Source organism: Misgurnus anguillicaudatus, unplaced genomic scaffold (assembly GCF_027580225.2).
Source record: "Misgurnus anguillicaudatus unplaced genomic scaffold, ASM2758022v2 HiC_scaffold_31, whole genome shotgun sequence".
NCBI lineage: Eukaryota > Metazoa > Chordata > Actinopteri > Cypriniformes > Cobitidae > Misgurnus > Misgurnus anguillicaudatus.
The window spans coordinates 851,461-873,673 of NW_027395281.1; the positions used below are offsets into that span (position 1 = coordinate 851,461).

General features: G+C 36.7%; 2 protein-coding genes across 2 annotated transcripts; both read right to left on the minus strand.

Moving 5' to 3' along the window:
• Nucleotides 1-265: 265 nt before the first annotated feature.
• Nucleotides 266-21,622, minus strand: LOC129452873 (uncharacterized). Its single transcript, XM_073865504.1, has 2 exons — nt 21,126-21,622; nt 266-4,584 (listed from the first exon to the last, which is right to left on the minus strand). The coding sequence occupies exons 1-2, from the start codon at nt 21,496-21,498 to the stop codon at nt 3,740-3,742; spliced, it is 1,218 nt and encodes a 405-aa protein (XP_073721605.1). The 5' UTR covers nt 21,499-21,622; the 3' UTR covers nt 266-3,739.
• Nucleotides 6,718-8,470, minus strand: LOC141363040 (E3 SUMO-protein ligase ZBED1-like). Its single transcript, XM_073865502.1, has one exon. It carries the CDS (start codon nt 8,009-8,011, stop codon nt 6,722-6,724), a length of 1,290 nt encoding a protein of 429 aa, XP_073721603.1. The 5' UTR covers nt 8,012-8,470; the 3' UTR covers nt 6,718-6,721.
• Nucleotides 21,623-22,213: the final 591 nt, after the last annotated feature.

Sequence of the window (22,213 nt, forward strand, 5' to 3'; positions counted from 1 at the left end):
TAACTTCTTTCGTGAGAGAATCTTCCTCGATGCTCTGTCATGTCTACAGCGTGAGCGCTTGAGACTCCGCCCACCTGAGCAGCTCGTTTGGATTTAAAGGGATACACACAAAAACGGTGCATTTCTGCTCAGACCCATAAAGTGCCTTTTTAACATGCCACAATAAATTACTTATATGGTATTTTGAGCTAAAACTTCACATAATATACTCTGGGGACATCAAAGATTTATTTAATATCTTAAAAACGTCTTGTGGAATGTCCCCTTTAAAGCATTACTTAAAAATGTTTCTTATCTCACCATATCCACAGGTACAAAGTCATCATATACAATAAATTCGTGAGGTAGCATTTAAAAACAGAAGCATTTGTTTAAAGCAAAACAATCTCTTACCAGGCTACAGGTGAAGCAGCTCTTTACACCTTCTAACGTCTCATAATCAATCATCATTTAAGTCCAAGAGACTCAATAATAATCTTTACATTTTAATCCTTTAATTTTTCATATTATAAAAGGGTTGTGTTCTGCTGCGCATCCATGTGTGTGATTAGCAAACGCGCATTTTCATCCCTTATTCCTACTGCGCTCATTAAATAACAAAAACAATATTGTGCCATTGAATTTAGACTATAAACCAGGGGCCTATACCAGGTAAGTTTAAGATTAGTTTGCGCCAACCCTGGGTTTTAGGTACCATGAAAGTAGCGCGGCTTTAATCGGTGTTAGTCTCCATGGTACCTTTTACGCTGCACGGCTAACCTGCCCCGGGGCAGGCTATGTTCTGGATTCGAGATCTGAGACTGCAGTTTGACCAATCAGCTGCGAGCAAAGAAATGTATAGCTGACGTAACTACAGCGTCTCCGCGCAAATTTTATTTCTTTGTATTTTTTTATTTAACTTTTATATTCAAACATAAACATTAAGGAATATTTAACAATCACTACTTTCCGTGTTGATACCGCATTTAAAGAAAAAAAAGGAAAAAAAACTAAGAAAAAAGGAGGGCTTTCGATGATCGGCTGTGGGAGCCATACATAAATATCTTGTAAATTGGGACTGCAGACTATAGAAAGGAATTTTTTTTTTTTTTTGACAATATAGTATATAAATTTGTTACAGACAATGTAATTATTATTATTATTTTTTTTTCTTTATTAAAGATTTATTTATTTTTGTTTGTTTTTCGTTGTTGTTAGTTATTAATATTATTATTATTATTATTTATTAATATTTTTTTTTAAGAAGTATTAATGGAAGATGAATATGTGAAGAGGTGTAAGCAAGTGTACTTGTTCTGGGGTTATAAAATGAGAAAATGACAATAAAACATATTGAAAAAAAAAAGAAAAAAGGAGGGCTTAAACATCCAAAGCAGAAATAAGTCTCAGAGGTCTCCGCGCAAATAGTTAGAAGACCACTTCGTAGAGAGAGTTTTTAGTTTTCCCTTGCCCAGTTATTTTTGCTGAAATATCTAGATTTTCCACAGAAGGGATCTTATCTTTGCAAACTTCTAGCCTCACATAAGAAATCTATCACGTTGAATCCATGCCCTTACTGTGCCGCAAATGATGTGTATTGCGTTGCGCTTTTTTGCAAGTGGTACAGTATGCGGTCGGTGGGGAAAACTGAAGTAGTTTATTTTAATCCAAATATGTGCATCATGACTTTACCATTATAATCCAACTATGCAGTATCTGTGTGTATCAGGAGTTTAAAAAACATCTGTGTGTATTTAAGAGCCAGCTGTTTGTATTCATGTTTCATGTCAAAGGGCACAAAGGGTTTGAGTATAGTGAATAGCCAAAGGTCAAATAGGTCATGGGAAGGAGACACTGGTCTGAGGAATGTCATGTGGTTCTTCAAGTTACAAGCCTGAACAGAAACATATTGTTTGAACCATGGAGGGGAGGGAACAAAAACCTATATATTTACCAAGCCAGGGCTCAGCAGGTCAGACTGACTTTGGAGGATCCTCCCAGGACCACACTCTGATTCTGGGGGGGGGGGATTCACCAGGGCAGACTCGGCTTTTTATTTGACCAGAAATTAAAAGTTTATCTCTTGAAATCAAAACCTAAGACTGAAGATTGTTTCATTCGAGGAAAAGGAAAACCACAACAAAACACGGTTTGTCGAACCATGCGCAAGGTGGTCCACGCACTGTAGGCTACATTAAAGGAATATTCCATTTTCTTAAAAGAAAAATCCAGATAATTTACTCACCACCACGTCATCCAAAATGTTGATGTCTTTCTTTGATCAGTCGAGAAGAAATTATGTTTTTTGAGGAAAACATTGCAGGATTTTTCTCATTTTAATGGACTTTAATAGACACCAACAATTAATACTTAATTCAACACTTAACAGTTTTTTTCAACGAAGTTTCAAAGGACTATAAACAATCCCAAACGAGGCATAAGGGTCTTATCTAGCAAAACGATTGTAATTTTTGACAATAGAAATAACAAATATCCACTTTTAAAGCACAACTTCTCTTTTAGATCCGGTCGTCATGCGCTAGCGTGACCCGGCGCAATACGTCATCACGTCAAGAGGTCACAGAGGACCAAGGCGAAACTCCGCCCCAGTGTTTACAAATGTGGTGAAAGAGGACCGTTCCTACGTTGTTGTATGTCAACTGATACTAATTAATGTCTTTGTGTCAGTTTATTGTTTAACATGGTCCGCAAATGTGCGTTTTATATATGTAACACGTGACCTCCCTACGTCACTACGCATATACGTTAGGTTGCGCTCGACCGGACCTAAACGAAAAGTTGTGCTTTAAAAGTGTATATTTGTTATTTTTCTTGTCAAAAAATATTCCTTTAACAGCTTCATAGTGTTTCCCCGACATTTCCCGACCATGTCTTTAAAAGAGGGCTTTTATAAAATTCCCTGTAAGATTATTAACAAATTTAACAGTGTACATTAACTTAATAAAAGCATATTTCACTTTGGGTAGCCTACCTAAATATATTATACAATGAAGTATGTTAATGAACATGTTATATATATTAAAAAGAGCAGAGGCAGTATTATTTCGCTCTTGAAATACATTTTTATAATCTTCATACTTTTGTATAATTAGCTTATGCTCCTCCGCTAAAAAAATACACTGCTTAGTGCTCTCTCCGTTTTCTATTCCGATTGATTGTTCGTGCCGACGTCACTCTTTTATGTGCACGCACAGATCAAAGCCTGAGTTGACAGAGAAAGTTGATAAGCCGCTTCATGGGACCAATAAAGCCTGACTGCATCGGTTTGGTTTTGTCAACTCAAAACCAATCCTGTAACTCCGAGTTTGTTCAGCTACCTTCATGGTATAGGCCCCTGGTTTTAGTTGGTTAATGGTGTAGTCTATTTTAGTTGCCTCAAAATAGCAACGCACCAAGAATGCACCTGAAAACACCTCGTTTTCAGACCAGAACGCTCATGGGTGCAAAATTGGGCGCAGATGCATTTGCTATTTAAACAACTTGGTCCAAGCTTAACGTGAAGATGATAATTTCGCCAGGTTGAAACTAGCGAAAGACACTTGTGTCGCTCATTGCGCTGGATGAATGATAGGGCCCGTAAGGTTTCTCTCACGTATGAACTCTCAAATGGGCTTTTAAGGAATCTGGCATCTCACACTGAGAACATTTGTAAGGTTTTTCACCTGTATGAGTTCTATGGTCTCTCACTAAAACCTGATATGGTTTCTCATTAGTGTGTATACGCACATGTGTCATTAGATTACATTTTTTGCTGAAACTCTTCCCAAAAACAGTACAGTGATTGAGGTTTCTGTCCAGTGTGAGTTTTCTGATGAACTTTAAAATTACTTGGATCAGAGAATCTCTTACCACAGTGAGAGCAGACATAAGGTTTTTCTCCTGTATGAACTCTCTGATGAACTTTAAAATTACCTTGAGTAGTGAAGCTCTTTTCACAGTGAGAGCAGACGTAAGGTTTATCTCCAGTGTGAACTCTCTCATGGATAATCAGATTCGATTTCTGACCGAAACGTTTATCACAGTGTGAACACTGATAGCGTTTCTCCTCAGAGTGAATATTCTGATGTGATTTTAATGAACTTAAATCCTTAAAGGTTTTGTCACATTGACTGCACTGATACGGTCTTTCATTGGTGTGTTTAAGCATATGTGACTTCAGATGATGTTTTTGGCTGAATCTCTTCTCACAGTGAGGACACTCGTATGGTTTCTCTCCAGTGTGAATTCTCTGATGAAAATGAAGACTTTGTTTGGTGCTGAAATATTTGCCACATTCAGTGCAGTAGAAAGACTTTTCAGCACTGTGTGACCTCACGTGAGCATTAATACGAGACGTTGATGCTAAAAGATCCTTCCCACACTTCTTCTCTCTGTGCACTTTTGAATGATGACGTTTATATTTTTGTAAGGTAGTGAAGCTGATCTCAGATCTGGTGGAGGTCAAGAGTTTTTGTTCTGCATTTTTATCTAAATGTCTCTGTGAGCTCAATGTCTCTCCATCGGTGATGCAGGTTTGTGCCGTCTGTCGCTCTTTTGATGATAAAGACGTTATTTCTCCATCCAAACACGAATCACTGATCTTATCTGAAAGACAACAACATTAGAAATCTCTTATGATTTACATTTACACCAACTGTAAACACACAAACAAGAGGTTAAACTGAGATTCTGTATGTTTTTTTTTATATTCAGTTATTGCTGCTAATGGGGTCATAACTAGTTATTGACTCTTAAGCTGCATCTATCCATTGCACACAACACTCAATAGATCAGAAGTCATTTATTTCCTAGTATGGAGAGTTGCACAGCGACTGCATGGAGTGGACTGGAAATCTTCAGATGTGATTTTAACTTTAGTTAACTTTAAATTCAAGGACCTTTCAAGGACTTTCCAGGTCCAAAACCCTAAAATTCAAGGACTAAATGTGGGGACATATTTCAAGTGAGAGCAAGGTTACATTGTGTTACCTTCTAAGATACGTTGTTACAGCTTCCTTTCGAGGGAACTCGCGCTGTGTCACTGCGATGACACTTTGGGGACGCCTCAAGGGGTAAGTGCATCTGAATGTGTATATCAAATTCAACCAATGGTGAGGCTTGACCACAAAGACAGGGTGATGCAGGAGCCAGGAAGTATATCGCTATCTGAATTCTTGCCAAAACAAATATTATTACAACTGTAAATCTGTCAATGTGTGCATATATTAGGGTTGTGTGTCTGTGTGCATGCATCAGATCTTTCAATCAGTGTGAGGAAGATAATTTTTGAGTATTGTCACTAGGGGTGGAACGGTACACAGAAGTCCCGGTTCGGTTCGTACCTCGGTTCAGACGTCACGGTTCGGTATGATTTTCGGTACAACGGAGAGGAAAGCGGGACAAAAATGCAGAAGACAATTTTTTATTGTAAATGTCTCAGCTGTACCACGTAGTGTTATACAGTCTCTCCCCTGAGTTATAGCTGCAACAGCCTTAAGTGTGTAAGGTTAAAGGTTAAGGTATATATTTAACAGTAAACAACAATAACTACCTCACATCATCTCCAGACTCCATCAGTAACTTGTAAACAAAATTTGACAATCAGCAATAAAAACAGAAAATACAGCATCTCTTATTTCTGAAAGTGTAAATTTCTTAGAATAATAATAACAAGAAAAAAATATGCTATTAAGTGTGACAGGCATACCTGTGCCAAGTGCCAACTGGCAAACTTGTTAACTTCAGAATATAGAAATTATGACCACATTATAGTTTATTATAGTGCAATTATACCATGGCTTGCTATGGTAAACATAAACTGTCCCATAGTCCATATTTCTGATGGGTGAAGCAAAAATTAAAATAAAACTGTGGTCCTTCATTTGTTATAAAATATAAAAGAAAAGAACAATATGTGCAGTATCACAAAATGTACCTCTTAGAGGTAGCTTTACTGTATTTTTAAGTTTTTTTTCAGAAACACAAGCATGTCCACACTTTCACTAGTGAGGGTAGATCTTGTGGCAGTGACTATGTCACCTGCCGTTGAAAAAACCCTCTCACTTGGGACGGAGGTGGCAGGTACTGCCAGGTAGCATTTGGCCAACTTGGCTAGATTTGGAAATATTGTTTCATTGGACTTCCACCAGCCAAGTGGGTCAGATTCCAAAGAAGTGCTTTCCTTGGCTATGTAGGCATATACTTCATCCTTCACCTTCTGCTTCAAATCAGAATTGTTCATCTGACTAGTTGCAAAGAGGGAGCCAAAGACTTCTGCCATGGCTGACTTCTTTGGAGGAGGTGGGGAGGATGATGTCTCAGACTCTGGCATCTCTGGTAAGGAAGTAGCCTGTGAAGTTGATGGCCTGTCCTGTGTTGCCTCTGTGGTCTCAGTCTGCAGTATTATAAAACAAAGACAATTATTGGGTTTTATCAGTGAACACTGTAACAACAATATTCAGTTTAAGACATGACAGAAGTGAAGGAAAAATGTAACGAAAAACAACCTTAGCATTAAAGTTTCAAGTTTAATTAATTTATAAAGCACATTTAAAACAGCCACAAGCCAGACCAAAGTGTTGTTTAACACAAATGCAGGTCCTAAATATACACACTTTAAAACACACAAATATAATATACATATTTAAGAAAAAAGTATGTACAAATTATTTTAAAAAATCAATACCCTAAAGAAAACAAATACGTTTTAAAAAAAGACTTACAAATTGTCAGGGAATATGCATTAAATACATACCTGCTCTGTTCTGCTCATAACTTCTTTGGTGATATCTTCAAAGACGTTCTGGTGATGGGCAGGATCCAAATGAGGGAGCGATTTGAACCTGGGGTCCAATGCAGTACATTTATTAAAGAAATCCTGGAGATGTGTGTCAGTGTATCGGGTTTGCAAGTTCTCTCTGATGGCATTTTTCATTTCCCTGACGATGGGAGCATCGTCGTCATTTCGCTCCATAGACTTCATTATCATTGTTTTGAGTGGTAGGATCATTGAAACCGACGGCGTTGTTTCTGTGCTCAAAATTGTAGTGATGGTCTTCAAAGGTTTCATAATATTAACCACACTCTCTGCGAAGCTCACCTCTTGATCTGACAGACGTGAGCCCGAGCCGTCATGTTTGTTCTTTACGGTGTTGTCTGTTAAAGCAGAGTAAATGGCAACTTGTTGTTCCAGATAGCGCTCGACCATTTCGTAGCTGGAGTTCCAGCGTGTCGACACATCATGTATGAGGCAGTGTTTTGGCAAGTCGAGGGCCACCTGTTTACGCTCCAAAACATACGCAGCCGTTGTGCTACGATGAAAAAAAGTAACAATCTTTCTGATTTTTCCCAATAATCTAGATACCTGGTTGACTGCAAGTGCTTTTTGTGCGGCTAAATTTAGGGTATGAGCAAAGCATGCTACGTGCGGACCGAGCCCTGCTTCTCTGACGGCATTAACGATGTTTTTTGCATTGTCTGTGGTCACTGAAATAGTTGTTCCAGGCCTCTCTAGTTTCCACTCTGCCACGACCTCCTGTAGCTTCTCAGCTAAGTGAGTGGTTGTGTGCTGCTCATGAAGGGGCCGCGTCTGTAGAACTGATGCTTTCATTTCCCACTCAGAATCAATAAAATGAGCAGTTACCGTTAAATAGCTTTCCGTAGCACGAGAAGTCCAACCATCAGTTGTTAGTGAAACGGAGGGTGCAGCTGACAACTCGTGCTCCATCAAAGCACGTGTTTGGTTGTATATGGAAGGGACAACAGTTTGCCTTATATGTGTACGGGATGGCATATTGTAACGAGGTTCGAGTATGTGCAGCAAATACTTGAAGCCGGGTTCCTCTACGAGTGAATACGGGCGCATTGAAGATGACATGTAAATTCCGATTGCTTCAGTGATTTTTTTGGCCTTATTTGTATGTGTATCTAAAGGCTGGTTAAGCACGGTAGGGAGGAGAAGTTGAACAGTTTTTTTTTGTCTCGTTCCAGTGATTTTCACATCTGGGTGATGGCGTCGGATATGCGTTAGCATGTTAGATGTGTTTCCACTCACATACCCAACAACCGCTGAACAACGGCGACACACAGTCCTCGTCTTTTCCACTACTCTCTCGCCTGTATTACTGTAACTGACCGGAAAAGCAAAGTTTTCCCAAACTGGCGATCTTAAAGACGCCGGAGGATCCTCTAACTCTTGAAAACCACCACTTGCAATATTCGCTGTCACTCACTGGATTGACCGTCGACCTGACAAAAAAAAACTGCAGAATGCCAGAGAATGTAGAAGGGCTCTGATAGAGCGCATACATAGGCGGAGCTCGGCTGGCTCGGCGCCAATCAGAGCTTCAGAGCTAAAGCGGGGCTACAGATTAGCTGTCCCTAAAAGAACCCGCGTATCTAACAGTAGTTCCGCATTACATTAATTATTTTGCACGCAAGTTTTTTTTTTTTTCATACCGTATATTCTCCGTTTAAATGCATGCATCGAACCGCGACCCCCGTACCGATTCGGTTCGAAACGAATACATGTACCGTTCCACCCCTAATTGTCACTCTAAATAACTTTTTAATCATCAATCAGATCCCGAACTTTCTCTCTTTTGATAACTATTTTAACACCAAGCAAGTCCAGCACTTTATTTTCCAATTCCTCCAACCCATGTTTTAAAACCGAAACCAAAATCTCAGACGTGCAAGTGGATGGACATGCATTATTTGTATTAGTTAAGAACTTATGACGATACATCTCTCAAAAAAACGTACAAATAAAGATTACTTTAGACATTTAATGACTATTTACTGTAGGCTGCGTCTCAATTTATCTAACAATGGGCCAGGCCTAAGCTCAAACTGAAATTGTGCAATGCGTTAATCGCATGTTAATAAAATGAATGTTGTTAAAATTAATTATGTTGGCTTTGAAAAAGCCAATATATTGTTATTGCTATTAAACTTATATCTTATTCTTTTTCTGTTCCAAAATTTCTGACACTAACTCGTCCTAGAGCTTTCAAGCTATATGCACCAAATTTTCCACGGACCTTCAGACTGGTCTGACTTAGTGTGCTATATCTTTTCTAACTGATGGGACCTTCCGAATTCCTAAACGGGGCGCTCAAAGACCCCAAAATTCTCATTGACTTAACATGGAGACAAACTTTGACGGGTCATAGCTGTGAGTGAGAAACTTTTAGAAACTTGTGGCTTACCACATTTAAGGAGGCTGACAGGCTGTGTAAGAACATACATCACAATGGGGTGTAAGCTGTACCCCTGGGGTGTAAGAGGCCCCCAAAATTTCCCATTGACTTATAATGGGGCAGGAAACATGCCCATATAAGGGAATAAAAACGTCCCAGATGGAATATCTTCACTTTAGAGTGTCGTAGAGACATGGGGGTGGGCTCATTTTACTCAGTCATCCAATTAGTCTCTTAGGATCGCCCCAGAGCTATTAAGCCACACCCCTAGCAACAATTTTGGGTACCCTAGCAACATCTCCCATAGACTACCATTATAAAAAGCCCAGATGGATATCTTTGCAGCACAGTGTCACAAAGACATAGAGGTGGGCTCATTTTACTCAGGCATCCAATCAGTCTTAATAGGATTCTTATTGAGGTGTTAAGCCACGCCCCTAGCAACCAAATATGAGCACCCTAGCAACATAATAAACAAAGCCTTATATCTTTGGATCTGAACATCATAGAGACATGGGGGTTGGGTCTTTGGGTCATGTTAGCTTCATGCTAGCTCCATGCTAAGTCATACTAGCTTCATGCTAGTTTCATGCTAGCTTTATGCTAATTTCATAATGTAGCTTGCTAACTTCATGCTAAATCATGCTAGCTTCATGTTAAATCTTGTTAGCTTCATGCTAAATAGTGCTAGCTTCATGCTAATCATGCTACCATCATGCTAATCATGCTAACTTCACGTTAAATCATGTTAGCTTCATGCTAATCATGTTAACATCATGCTAGCTTCATGCTAATCATGCTAGCCTCATGCTAGCTTCATGCTAATCATGCTAGCCTCATGCTAGCTTCATGCTAATCATGCTAACATCATGCTAACTTCATGCTAATCATGCTAGAATCATGCTAGCTTCATGCTAATCATGCTAGTATCATGTTAGCTTCATGCTAATCATGGTAGCATCATGCTAGCTTCATGCTAATCATGCTAACATCATGCTAATCATGCTTGCATCATGCTAGCTTCATGCTAATCATGCTAGCTTCATGCTAATCATGTTAGCATCATGCTAGCTTCATGCTAATCATGCTAGCATCATGTTAACTTCATGCTAGCGTCATGCTAGCTTCATGCTAGCTTCATGCTAGCTTCATGCTTATGATGCTAGCATCATGCTAACTCCATGCTAATCATGTTAACATCATGCTAGCTTCATGCTAATCATGCTAGCTTCATGCTAATCATGCTAGCATCATGCTAACTTCTTGCTAATCATGCTAGCATCATACTAGCTTCATGATAATCATGCTAGCATCATGCTAGCTTCATGCTAATCATGCTAGCATCATGCTAGCTTCATGCTAATCATGCTAGCATCATGTTAGCTTCATGCTAATCATGCTAACTTCATGCTAATCATGCTAACTTCATGCTAGCAACATGCTAGTCATGCTAGCATCATGCTAGCTTCATGCTAATCATGCTAGCATCATGCTAGCTTCATGCTAATCATGCTAGCATCATGTTAGCTTCATGCTAATCATGCTAGCATCATGCTAGCTTCATGCTAATCATGCTAGCATCATGCTAATCATGCTAGCTTCATGCTAATCATGCTAGCATCATGCTAGCTTCATGTTAATAATGCTAGCTTCATGCTAGCTTCATGCTAATCATGTTAGCTTCATGCTAGCTTCATGCTTATCATGTTAGCATCATGCTAAATCATGTTAAATCATGCTACCCTTATGCAACAAAAATATATTTCTCAATATATTACATGACAATATATTTAATGTGTCTCCATATATTGTGAAATTTACATAGTAATATATATCATGATATATTATATAAAAATATATTTAATATATGTAAGTGATATATTGCAATATATTATACAATACTGCAATTATTGCCATTTTCATATATTGATTAAATACATCTCATTATACTATTTAATATATCCCATAATATATTGGAAATATATGAAGTAATATATTGATGCATATATTCTAAATGTATGTAATATATTGAAGTATATATTGGCAATATAGTAATATGTTTATACATATATTTTAAATGTATGTAATATATTGATACATATATTCTAAATGTATGTAATAGATTGCAGTATATATTGGCAATATATGGAGTAATATGTTGATACATATATTCTATATGTATGTAATATAGTGCAGTATATATTGGCAATATATGGAGTAATATGTTGATACATATATTTTAAATGTATGTAATATATTGATACATATATTCTATATGTATGTAATATATTGCAGTATACATTGGCAATATATGGAGTAATATGTTGATACATATGTTCTATATGTATGTAATATATTGCAGTATATATTGGCAATATATGGAGTAATATGTTGATAAATATATTCTAAATGTATGTACTATATTGCAGTATATATTGGCAATATATGTAGTAATATGTTGATAAATATATTCTATATGTATGTAATATATTGCAGTATATATTGGCAATATATGGAGTAATATGTTGATACATATATTCTTTATGTATGTAATATATTGCAGTATATATTGGCAATATATGGAGTAATATGTTGATACATATATTCTTTATGTATGTAATATATTGCAGTATATATTGGCAATATATGGAGTAATATGTTGGTACATATATTCTTTATGTATGCAATATATTGCAGTATATATTGGCAATATATGGAGTAATATGTTGATACATATATTTTAAATGTATGTAATATATTGATACATATATTCTATATGTATGTAATATATTGCAGTATACATTGGCAATATATGGAGTAATATGTTGATACATATGTTCTATATGTATGTAATATATTGCAGTATATATTGGCAATATATGGAGTAATATGTTGATAAATATATTCTAAATGTATGTACTATATTGCAGTATATATTGGCAATATATGTAGTAATATGTTGATAAATATATTCTATATGTATGTAATATATTGCAGTATATATTGGCAATATATGGAGTAATATGTTGATACATATATTCTTTATGTATGTAATATATTGCAGTATATATTGGCAATATATGGAGTAATATGTTGATACATATATTCTTTATGTATGTAATATATTGCAGTATATATTGGCAATATATGGAGTAATATGTTGGTACATATATTCTTTATGTATGCAATATATTGCAGTATATATTGGCAATATATGGAGTAATATGTTGATAAATATAATCTTAATGTATGTAATATATTGCAGTATATATTGGCGCTATATAGAGTAATATGTTGATGCATATATTCTTTATGTATGCAATATATTGCAGTATATTGTAAAATACATGAGTAATATGTTGATACATATATTCTATATATATGTAATTTATTGCAGAATATTGATCAATATAAATAATTGCCGCTTTTAATATATTGCACGTGAATATAATATATGTGTTTATATATCTCAAAATATATGCAATATTATATTTATAAATATCCGCCATATTGTATTCCGATTGATATGCAAAAATGTATTAACAATATATGTACAGATATAGTGTCACATGTATGTTTACTATATGGTAGAATATATTTTAAATAATATGTAAAATTATATAGAAATATATACATAAAAATATCTACACACATTTATACCACATATTAACACAGACTAATGGATAATCTATCAAAAGCCACCTTTATTTTCTTTAATCAGGCACACATACTAAAACTAATTTTAGGTAGAGAGCTAAACAGACCTACAACCACAAGAGGTTTTGCACATGGTCAGACAATGTGGTTTCCTTTACATTACATAAATGTCTTGCATTACATTAACATAAATTACATTTTAAAAGAGTGACATAAAACAGAAAATATACAAAATATAAATTAAAGCAATTTAAATTACCAAGGTCTATTTATTTCAAACTTTCAGCAGTGCCGTTATACAGTTAAAATACAATATAAACAAAATGCACGGACAATAATAGATAAATAAATAATAAACAAACTTTCAAGGAGCTTTGGCAATGTGTAAAAGCAAAGAAATAAAATGCCAAAAGAACAGGCCTTTATCCTGGCTAGGAGTCCATCTTGGCTCTTCACTGATTTAAATGACTTTTATACCCATGCTTTTGCACTTCACCTGGTGTCTTAGCTCGCATATTCTACTGTTGATGGATTTTCTAACATCAGCTTCGGCCGTGGAAACTGGTTTAAAACAGCATCTGTGGAACAAAACAACAATGATTACTCTCTCCCTTCTCACTCCTTCCCCTCTGGTTCACAAAAATTTCTCCTGGAAGAGATGCAATCAAAACTGGAAAGCACCACTTCTGAAAACTATGTACCTTGTAAACTTGAAGTTTTTCCTGGGTTGAGAGCATGCCAACCATCAGTCTCCTTCTCGAGTTTTACTGGTGGTTAACAAACAGCTTTTAGGTGCAGTACCGCCACCTACTGATTAGGAGTATGAGTAAGGACTATAGGTCAGGACCTATCAGCCTCCTTGTTGCTAGTCTCTCTTATGTGTCCTGTCCTCTCCTCGCGCCTGAATCTCAGCTTCCTACTCAAGCATTATGCTCCATCGCCTTTGGCATGCGTTCTGGTTGAAGCAGTCGGTGCTGAGTAGAGTACTGACAAACGTAGAAAATGAAAGAAATGTCTCTGCTGTTTCAATAAAACTGTTATTTGTGTAATGCAGATTTTTGTCTTCAATATTTTCTTTAGGCTATATGCCATGCATATTCATGAATATGCTGTAGTTGTTTATTTGGAAAGTAAAAATTGTTAAATCATATATACATACATACATACATACATACATAGCACATGCATATATTCATGGGCATTGCTAGATATAAAGCTCTACTGGGGCACAGGCCCCTCATTTTTTGCTGACTTTTTTTGAAAGCCTGCTGTGTGAAAGAAGTGTGCAACACTTCTATACAATGTCCTTTGCTTAACCCACTATTCTACAGTTCAACAGTTACTGCAAAAGATACATATATACAAGTATAATCTTCATTATACCTAACATTATTACACATTTCTTGAAACTATGCCTCATATTCTCAAAACAGTAAAGACAATTCCATAAAGTCACACACAATACTCCAAACATCATATTTTCAGGTCAAAATGAAGCTCTACACTCAAAACCATTCACTCTTACTGAAATACCAAACTTTTCCCTCAGACAACACACACAAGCTTTCAAAAACACACACACTACAACATAGTATTACACACTGGTGCAATCAATTCAAAACAATATATCCAAAACTGGTAAGTTGCTTGTGGTTCTCCCCCTCAAAAACCTTTTCACATGACCAAAAAGACACAATCAATGTATGCATTAGCACATTTTTATTCATTCATGTGCTATACACAGCACTACTGTAATTTTTTTATTATTTCGCCTCAACATCCCGTCTTAGTTATGGGTCAGGCCAGAGAATCTCATTCACATCACAGGCTATATTGGTCCTAGCCAAACAGCGAGGGTAAAATCCTCTTGCCTGATCCACCCTCTGCATTCATCTGCTGATATGTCTATCTGTATGGAAGGCAATTTGATGCATTTCTTTATTCCAGTAGCATAGTCCAACAGTTTATGCACACTAATGTAACTGTATAGAGCAGTCTTACTGTAAGTACACCTATCTGTTTTCCTCCCTGAAGCCTCTGAAGATTGAGGCATAAGTGAAGCGACTCAAATTAGGCTTTATTCGTTGCTCAGCCTCCATCATAGTCATACCATGGACCAGGACATGGTCAACTAGAGTGGCTTGAATTTCACCTTGAAATTGCTTGTCACCTTGCCCTTTATCTCCTTCCTCCTCTTTCACCACGTCCTCCTCCTCCTTCACCACGTCCTCCTCCTTTCCCTTCTCCTCTCCCTCCTCCTATTCCTACTCCTCCTCCTCGACCTATTTCTTCATCATGTCCTCTCCCTTCACCTTCACCATGTCCTCTTTCTCCTCCTTCTACACGTCCTCCTTCTTTCCCTCCTCCTCTTCCTCTCCCTCCTCCTCTTCCTCCTCCTTCTCCTCGACCTATTCCTTCATTTCTCTGTGGATCCATTGTTTCAAAGCTCAATGAACAGATTCAGGCCCTTTTATGTATCTATTGAAGGATCTTATTGCTGTGTGTTCAATTTGGACTTTTAGTGTTTCCAGCTTGGTAATTGTTTGCTAAGCTGTGCTGACTTGAGTGAACAGTATTGAATGCTAGTGATTTCCATATGACCAGATGGTGTAAGCACTGAGAAATGTAAGGATTTGTGTGTAGAGTTTTGAAGTAACAGTTCACCAAAACTGACTCATGTGTTAACCCAGGTGAAAAAGTAGTACACTTCCATAGTGTATTTAACCCTTGTGTGGTGTTCATATTTTTGTTACTTAGACAATGTTTGTGGGTCTAGTGGACCCAGAGCATTATTAGTCTCTTAAACCAATGCAGTCATACAAATTTATGTAATATTGTTTATAGATGTTTACTTTAGCCTTATTGCAAGTAAAATAGACAGAATTCATGGTTAATATTTGTCATTTAGCACTGGAAGAGGACTATTACAGTTTTTCTCCATTGGTTTGGCTCATTTCTTGAAACAGAAATTACATTCTCAAAACTCTAAGATCATTTGGCAAAACAGTCTTACAGTTCAGCTCAACACTATAGCTCACTTGCAAAAGCTCATATATTTCCCAAAACTGTTCATTCATGCTTCAAAAATAAATTCCTTTTTCATATAAAGCGTCAGTGCCACAAAAATGGCAAATATCCTTATCCTTGCTTTGGCTCATTTCTTGAAACAGACTGGACGTTCTCAACACTCTTGGCGCTTTTGTCAAAATAACTTGGATGGTTCGGCACAACACCATGGTTCACCTGCAAAAGCTCATACCTCTCACAAAACAGTTCACTCATGTGTCAAAACTAAATATCCTTCTCATTTAAACAGTCAATGCCCCCAAAATGCTTTATCTCTTTGGCATTGTGTAAGCACTGCAAGTCAAAATGTTTAGATGTTTTGTCACTATGGCAGAGGACCATTGAAATATACCTTATGTCCACATTTCAGTCTTAGCCCAGTCCTTCATTGACAATGGTTACTGTACTGTTTTTTGTCTAGCTAACAGAATACAATTGTGTATAAAACTGAAAAAAAAAATAGGATTTTAGGGTAAGAGTAGCCTCCAAGGTTTGACACCACACATTGCACTCACACTGCCAAGGAAATTGTAACCACTTTTATTCACACACAAAGTAACTTCCATACACCAGACCAAAAAGAAAATATATAAAGCATAATATACTCTAATATAAACACATAAAACAATGAAAATTATATGCAGCCTACAGTGCTGTAAATAATGCGGGAGTTTCAGAACTAACATTTCTTCACTGGTCGCTGTCCTCACCCTTCCTCTCCTGGCCACCATCCTCACCCTCCTGACCATCCACACGCTGCTGTCTGTCTGGCCACAGATTCTCATCTACATCACAGTGTATATTCTCCCTTGCAATGCAACGAGGGAACAAAACAGCTTGCATGTCGCAACCATCCCCTACACTGATCTCCTGTAATATCCTAACATGCAGCGTTCATCATGGAGCAGGGACCTTTGATTTTGAGCCCTATGCTCATATATCTCCACCTCCCAGAGGAGAAAAACTCAATAGGATTGAGGAAAGGAGAGTAAGGTGGTAGGAACACCATGACCATCCTTGGATGAGTAGTGAACCAGTCCCTGATTAGCAGGCCACGGTAGAAATTCACATTGTCCCATACAATGACATATTGTGGTAGGTGAGGCCCGACGAGACCTTTCTCATTTTGAGGGATCAAATCAAACTGAAGGCGGTCCAAGAAGATGAGGAGCATCTGTGTATAGTATGGGCCAAGACTGGGGATGTGAGTGGCCACACCATTCTCAGATATGGCATCAAACATAGTAATATTGCCCCCTCACTGGCCTCGGACATCCACCATGGCCCGGTGGGCAATAATTTTATGGCCACGTCTTCGGCCCTTGGCCAGGTTGTGGCCAGCTTCATCCACAAACACGAGGATGTGAGGGGCCTCGTTTCCTTCCAATGCCATTATTCTCTACAAAAGCGTAAACTCCTACTTTGTTAGTCAAGTTTTAGTTTTCCCTGACTGTCAATTGCTGTAATAAATTTATCAAATGTTCAAAGCATTCATATATGTTATTCATGGTATTATGTTCTTGACTCATTTTGCCAATTGAACAGACTATTGTGCATGTGATGACTTATACAATGAAATAACGCTGACACATTTTGGAGTAAACAACCATTAGACTGAGAATCAACCAATCAGTTTAGATCAACAAGATCTATTCACTTGGAAATTCTGCTAAATGTAGGCTAACTTTACTTAATCAGTTGCAAAGATGTACTGAGCTATTGAGACATGTACTTAGATATTTGCAATTTGATGAAATGAATGAGAAATTCAATTCTGTTGTGAACACTTGCCACGTGGTTTGGAGGTTTGTCCATGTTGTTTTGAGAATGTAATTTCTGTTTCAAGAAATGAGCCAAACCAATGGAGAAAAACTGTAATAAACTAAAGTGCCATTCGTTTTTGTGGTAATATGAAATAAAAGAAGAAAATTCTATTCTGATCCAGATATTGGAGGAAAAACATGTTTATCTTAAATAAGTATACATGAAACAAAGTTTTTCATCTGTGTTGATGTTTAATTTTTTGAACTTTATGAAATTGTACACATTTTTTGTCAGTCTACACAGCACAGGCCCCAACTGAACAGATGCCGTATCATAACACATCATCCACACTGAACACATAACCTGTTTATGCCAGCCAACAAAACACATAAGAAGCACATTTTTACTGTGTAGTTGTGTTGCTTATGCATTTCTTGCATTTTATACACATATATTGTGTCCATCTTATGTCCACACACATTGCAGTACAATGTGTTGCTATTGGCCACAATTTAGAATGATGAAAATAAATGGATAATATTTTACTTTCTCTATTATTCACTCTCTCACACACACTGATGCTTACACACATCTTTGTGGGACATTTGGTCCCCACAACGTCATAAATACCAGGTACACACCCATGGTTTTACAAATGGTAACCAATATACCAAATAACCATGAGTACTACTCTTTTACTACAGTAAAACTATGGATTTTTTTGTAAGGGAGATAATAGTAAAATGTAGAATGGTTCCTGTTAGACAGAAGGTAAAGTGTTTGGGACAGTGGGTACAGACAAATGTTCATGCATGATATAGAACATGTTGTATGCTTGCGGCATTACAGCAAGAGCAGAGGGACAAAACTCTGACATGCATCCATCACATATGTACAAACATATATACAAACACACTCATGCACTCACAGGAGTCCCAGGCAGGAGAAAAACAGAGTGGAGATACATAGCACATTCATTTTTTACACTCTTTTTAACCCCGGGTCCAGTGGACCCGAACACCACAAATGTAAATGTGTAGGGGGGGTACACAGTGTACAGTAATTATAAATTTGATTATTTTTATGTTCTTTATAGAAAATGAGCCAAGGCCAATGAATCTGAGGTTGAAACAACAACTAATTGCATAATTTTTCTTTCAGTAAACATTAAAAACGGGTCCCACAGACCCGAACACCACACAAGGGTTAAAGTGCTTTATTTTCGCACACTAATTTTGTACTTAATATACTAAAAATTAATCTTTAGTACTTCTTAAGATGTTCTTAAGATCATCTTAGTGTACTTCACTGTGCTATTTTGAGACACCATAAATATGAACTAAAATGTGCTAAAAATGTAATTAAAAAATGTATTTAGGTACCACTTGTAGTAAACTTGAAACCCATCTTTGTATAAAAGTTGTGTTCAAGTTTAATACAAGTGTAAACTAAATACATTTTTTTATACAGAGATAGTATGTTAAAAGTGCATGTTAGTTCATATTCATGGTGCCTCAAAATAGCACAGTGAAGTACACTTAGATAATCTTAAGAACATCTTACATCTGTCTCAGCAACAATTCAATTCTACAGACTTGACAAGGTTTTCCTGAGATTTTTCCTCTAATGTTTCAGACCTGACCGGGTGAGGATGTAGTTTGTCTTACCTCCTTAAAACTTATCATCTCTCTTGTCTGCTTCGCTTTCCCTGCTTTGCACAAAACATGTTCATCTAAAGAAGCCAATAATGATCGAGTCAAAATAAGATTATCATTATTATTTAGAAACTTACTTTAGTCTGGTCATGTTTTCATAAGCTAACTCGCGTGGCGTGCACGAGTCAATGCGACTACTTCGTCGCTTTTACAAGCGTAAATTGGGTAACTACATTGCATATAGATCCGTTTTTGCCGGGATTATCTTTGTATAGGAATACACTAGTTAACTGCTAAAATTTAAACTTGAGATTTACACCAGGACACAAAAGATTTACACTGGGGCATGTGCCCCAGTAAAAGGGATCTAGCGACGCCCATGCATATATTGCAGTATATTAAATCATATAAAGACAAAATATTACATGGAAAAACATAGTGCCCTTTTTGGTCTTGGTTACAATATATTTTGTATCAATATATACATGTATGGTCTATTCATATACTGCAATATAATGGAAAATATACATATTAAATCCTATATATGGGAATATACTGCCTAATACATTACATGATATTTTCTATGCATATATTACAATATATTGGGAAATATAAATATTAAATCCGATATATGGGAATATATTGCCTAATATATTACATGATATTTTCCAATATACTGCAGTATATTTTTGTTGCATAAGGGTACCTTCATACTTAAACATACTAACACCCAGATAGCCTACTAAACTAAACTTCTGTCAAACCGTTTTAAACGTTCAGGCTACGCTTTTTCAAGCCAACATAAAGTTTGTCTTCAAACTTTAATATCTAGTTTACATTAATGCTTATTAACGCTTTAATTTTGACAGCACTAGTTATTATACTCGTTGATTGACTGCTAAGCGTTAGCGCTTGCTCCTGTACCAAAGAGAGAACCCTAGCAACCATGTACCAAGACCTATATCTCTGCATCAGAACATTGTGGAGACATGGGGGTGGCCTTGTTTTACTCGAGGCTTGATGTATAATCATTGGTGTATGCAAATTCTCTACCTAGCAACCAGTGTACCCTAACAACCGTTAAGCGAGACATATATTGCTGCATCAGAACAACGTAGAAAATTTTTGAGAAAAAGACATCGCACGGTGACAAGAGCGCAGGGATTGAGAGGGTATGTAAGTCTGTATAAGTGACTGAATGTAAGGGGGAGCTGACCCAGTGGTGGTTTAAAAGCCCAGGAGCAAATATACCTATCTGTTTTTGTACTATCCAAGCTAAATGAACCTGCATGCTGTAAAAGCTGAATGAAATGTGACCATTTATAAGCAATTTTGTGTAATCCAGTGTCATGTAAGGCAGTGGTTCTCAAACTTTTTTGGCTGAAGTACCCCTTTTTATGATTTTTTCAAGCCGAGTACCCCTTAACCAGACAACAACATTTAGCTTTAAAATACAGTGAAATGAGAGTGATATATATATCTGTGTATCTCTGTAACTCGTTGCTAAAGCTGCTGAACTGAAATCTTAGCACATGTGACAAGATCAACAGGTTGAACTCGCACATGCATTTGTACAATGTGCTTTAAATTTATGATTTTTAAATGCATATTTGTGTAGTCCTAATGTCATATAAAATACTATCATCATGATTTACTGATTTTATTGATTTATTCCTTTAATTTATTTTATAAATGTCAGTTTCCACTTTCTCTCATGTACCCCCTGCAGTACCCCAAAGTACCCCTAGGGGTACGCGTACCCCCATTTGAGAACCACTGATGTAAGGTAAAAGATTAAACACACCTGAAGGAATAAAATCATCATGATTGTCATCATCTTCCTCGGTCTGATCTTCATCAGCTGTAGTTTCTCTTCTCATCTTCATCATCAGGTTCCCACTGTCCATCGGTTTAACTGAACACATCTTGAGTTTGGTCTGCAGGATCTGCTGCTGTTCTCCAGCGTTACAGACAGAATCCAGAGACTCTGTGGAGGTTTGATCCTCCTGTAAGCTCTGTTTACTGTCACACACTGTAGTGTCCTGAGCGTCTGTGAGCTTTGACTCAGTATAAGAGAGTAAAGACAGACTGAGATCTGAGTCCTGTGTGTGTCTGGATGTCTCTTCAGAGAGTTTATCCAGCAGTGACTGTGGTGTGCGGCTCTGATCTCTGCTCATCCACACTGAATCCAGACATTCACTGGAGCTCCAAACAGTCACATACCCTGAAGATTCACAACAAACCCCATCCTTACAACACACACACACACACACACACACACACACACACACACACACACACACACACACACACACACACACACAGGTTTAGTTTGGTTATACACGTTACACAAAACAAGTTTATTTTTAGCGAAAAAAATGAATGGGCTTTTTAGTGAGGGAACTATGGCAAGCCGTTTTAATATTTTTTCATTTACATTTACTAGTATCTATTTTTAAGGTACTAGTTCTTATTTTTTAGTTACTAGTATCTATTCGATTAGATACTAGTTCTTAATCATTAGATACTAGTACCTACACTGTAAAAAATAAATTGTTGGCTCAATGAATTATTTTTTAGTAACTAGTTCCACAGAAATTTTACGTTCACTCAATTTCTGTCACCAAAGTGTTACCTGGATTGATGTTTTTTAGTTGGCCCAAATTTGACTCAAATATAAAAAAGTATGTTGGCTCAATTAGCTTTATAGTTCATTCAACTAAAATGTTTTAATCAGTTGAATCTTTAAAAACTTACAGCAAAGACTCTGTCAATTAACATTTAAGTATTCACTCAATGTTTTATGTGTTACTTCAATTAATATTTATTATTTGGGATTTTTTTTAATAACATTTTTAAATTATTTATCAAATAATTTATGCTGGTGTTGTA

Bases quoted from the DNA above. Each gene is read 5' to 3' on its own strand.
- LOC141363040 (XM_073865502.1), bottom strand. From the start codon at position 8,011: ATGCTAACGCATATCCGACGCCATCACCCAGATGTGAAAATCACTGGA.
- LOC129452873 (XM_073865504.1), bottom strand. From the start codon at position 21,498: ATGAGCAGAGATCAGAGCCGCACACCACAGTCACTGCTGGATAAACTC. The intron at 4,585-21,125 runs GTGTGTTTAATC...GTTGTCTTTCAG, and splicing joins TGATGATTTTATTCCTTCAG to ATAAGATCAGTGATTCGTGT.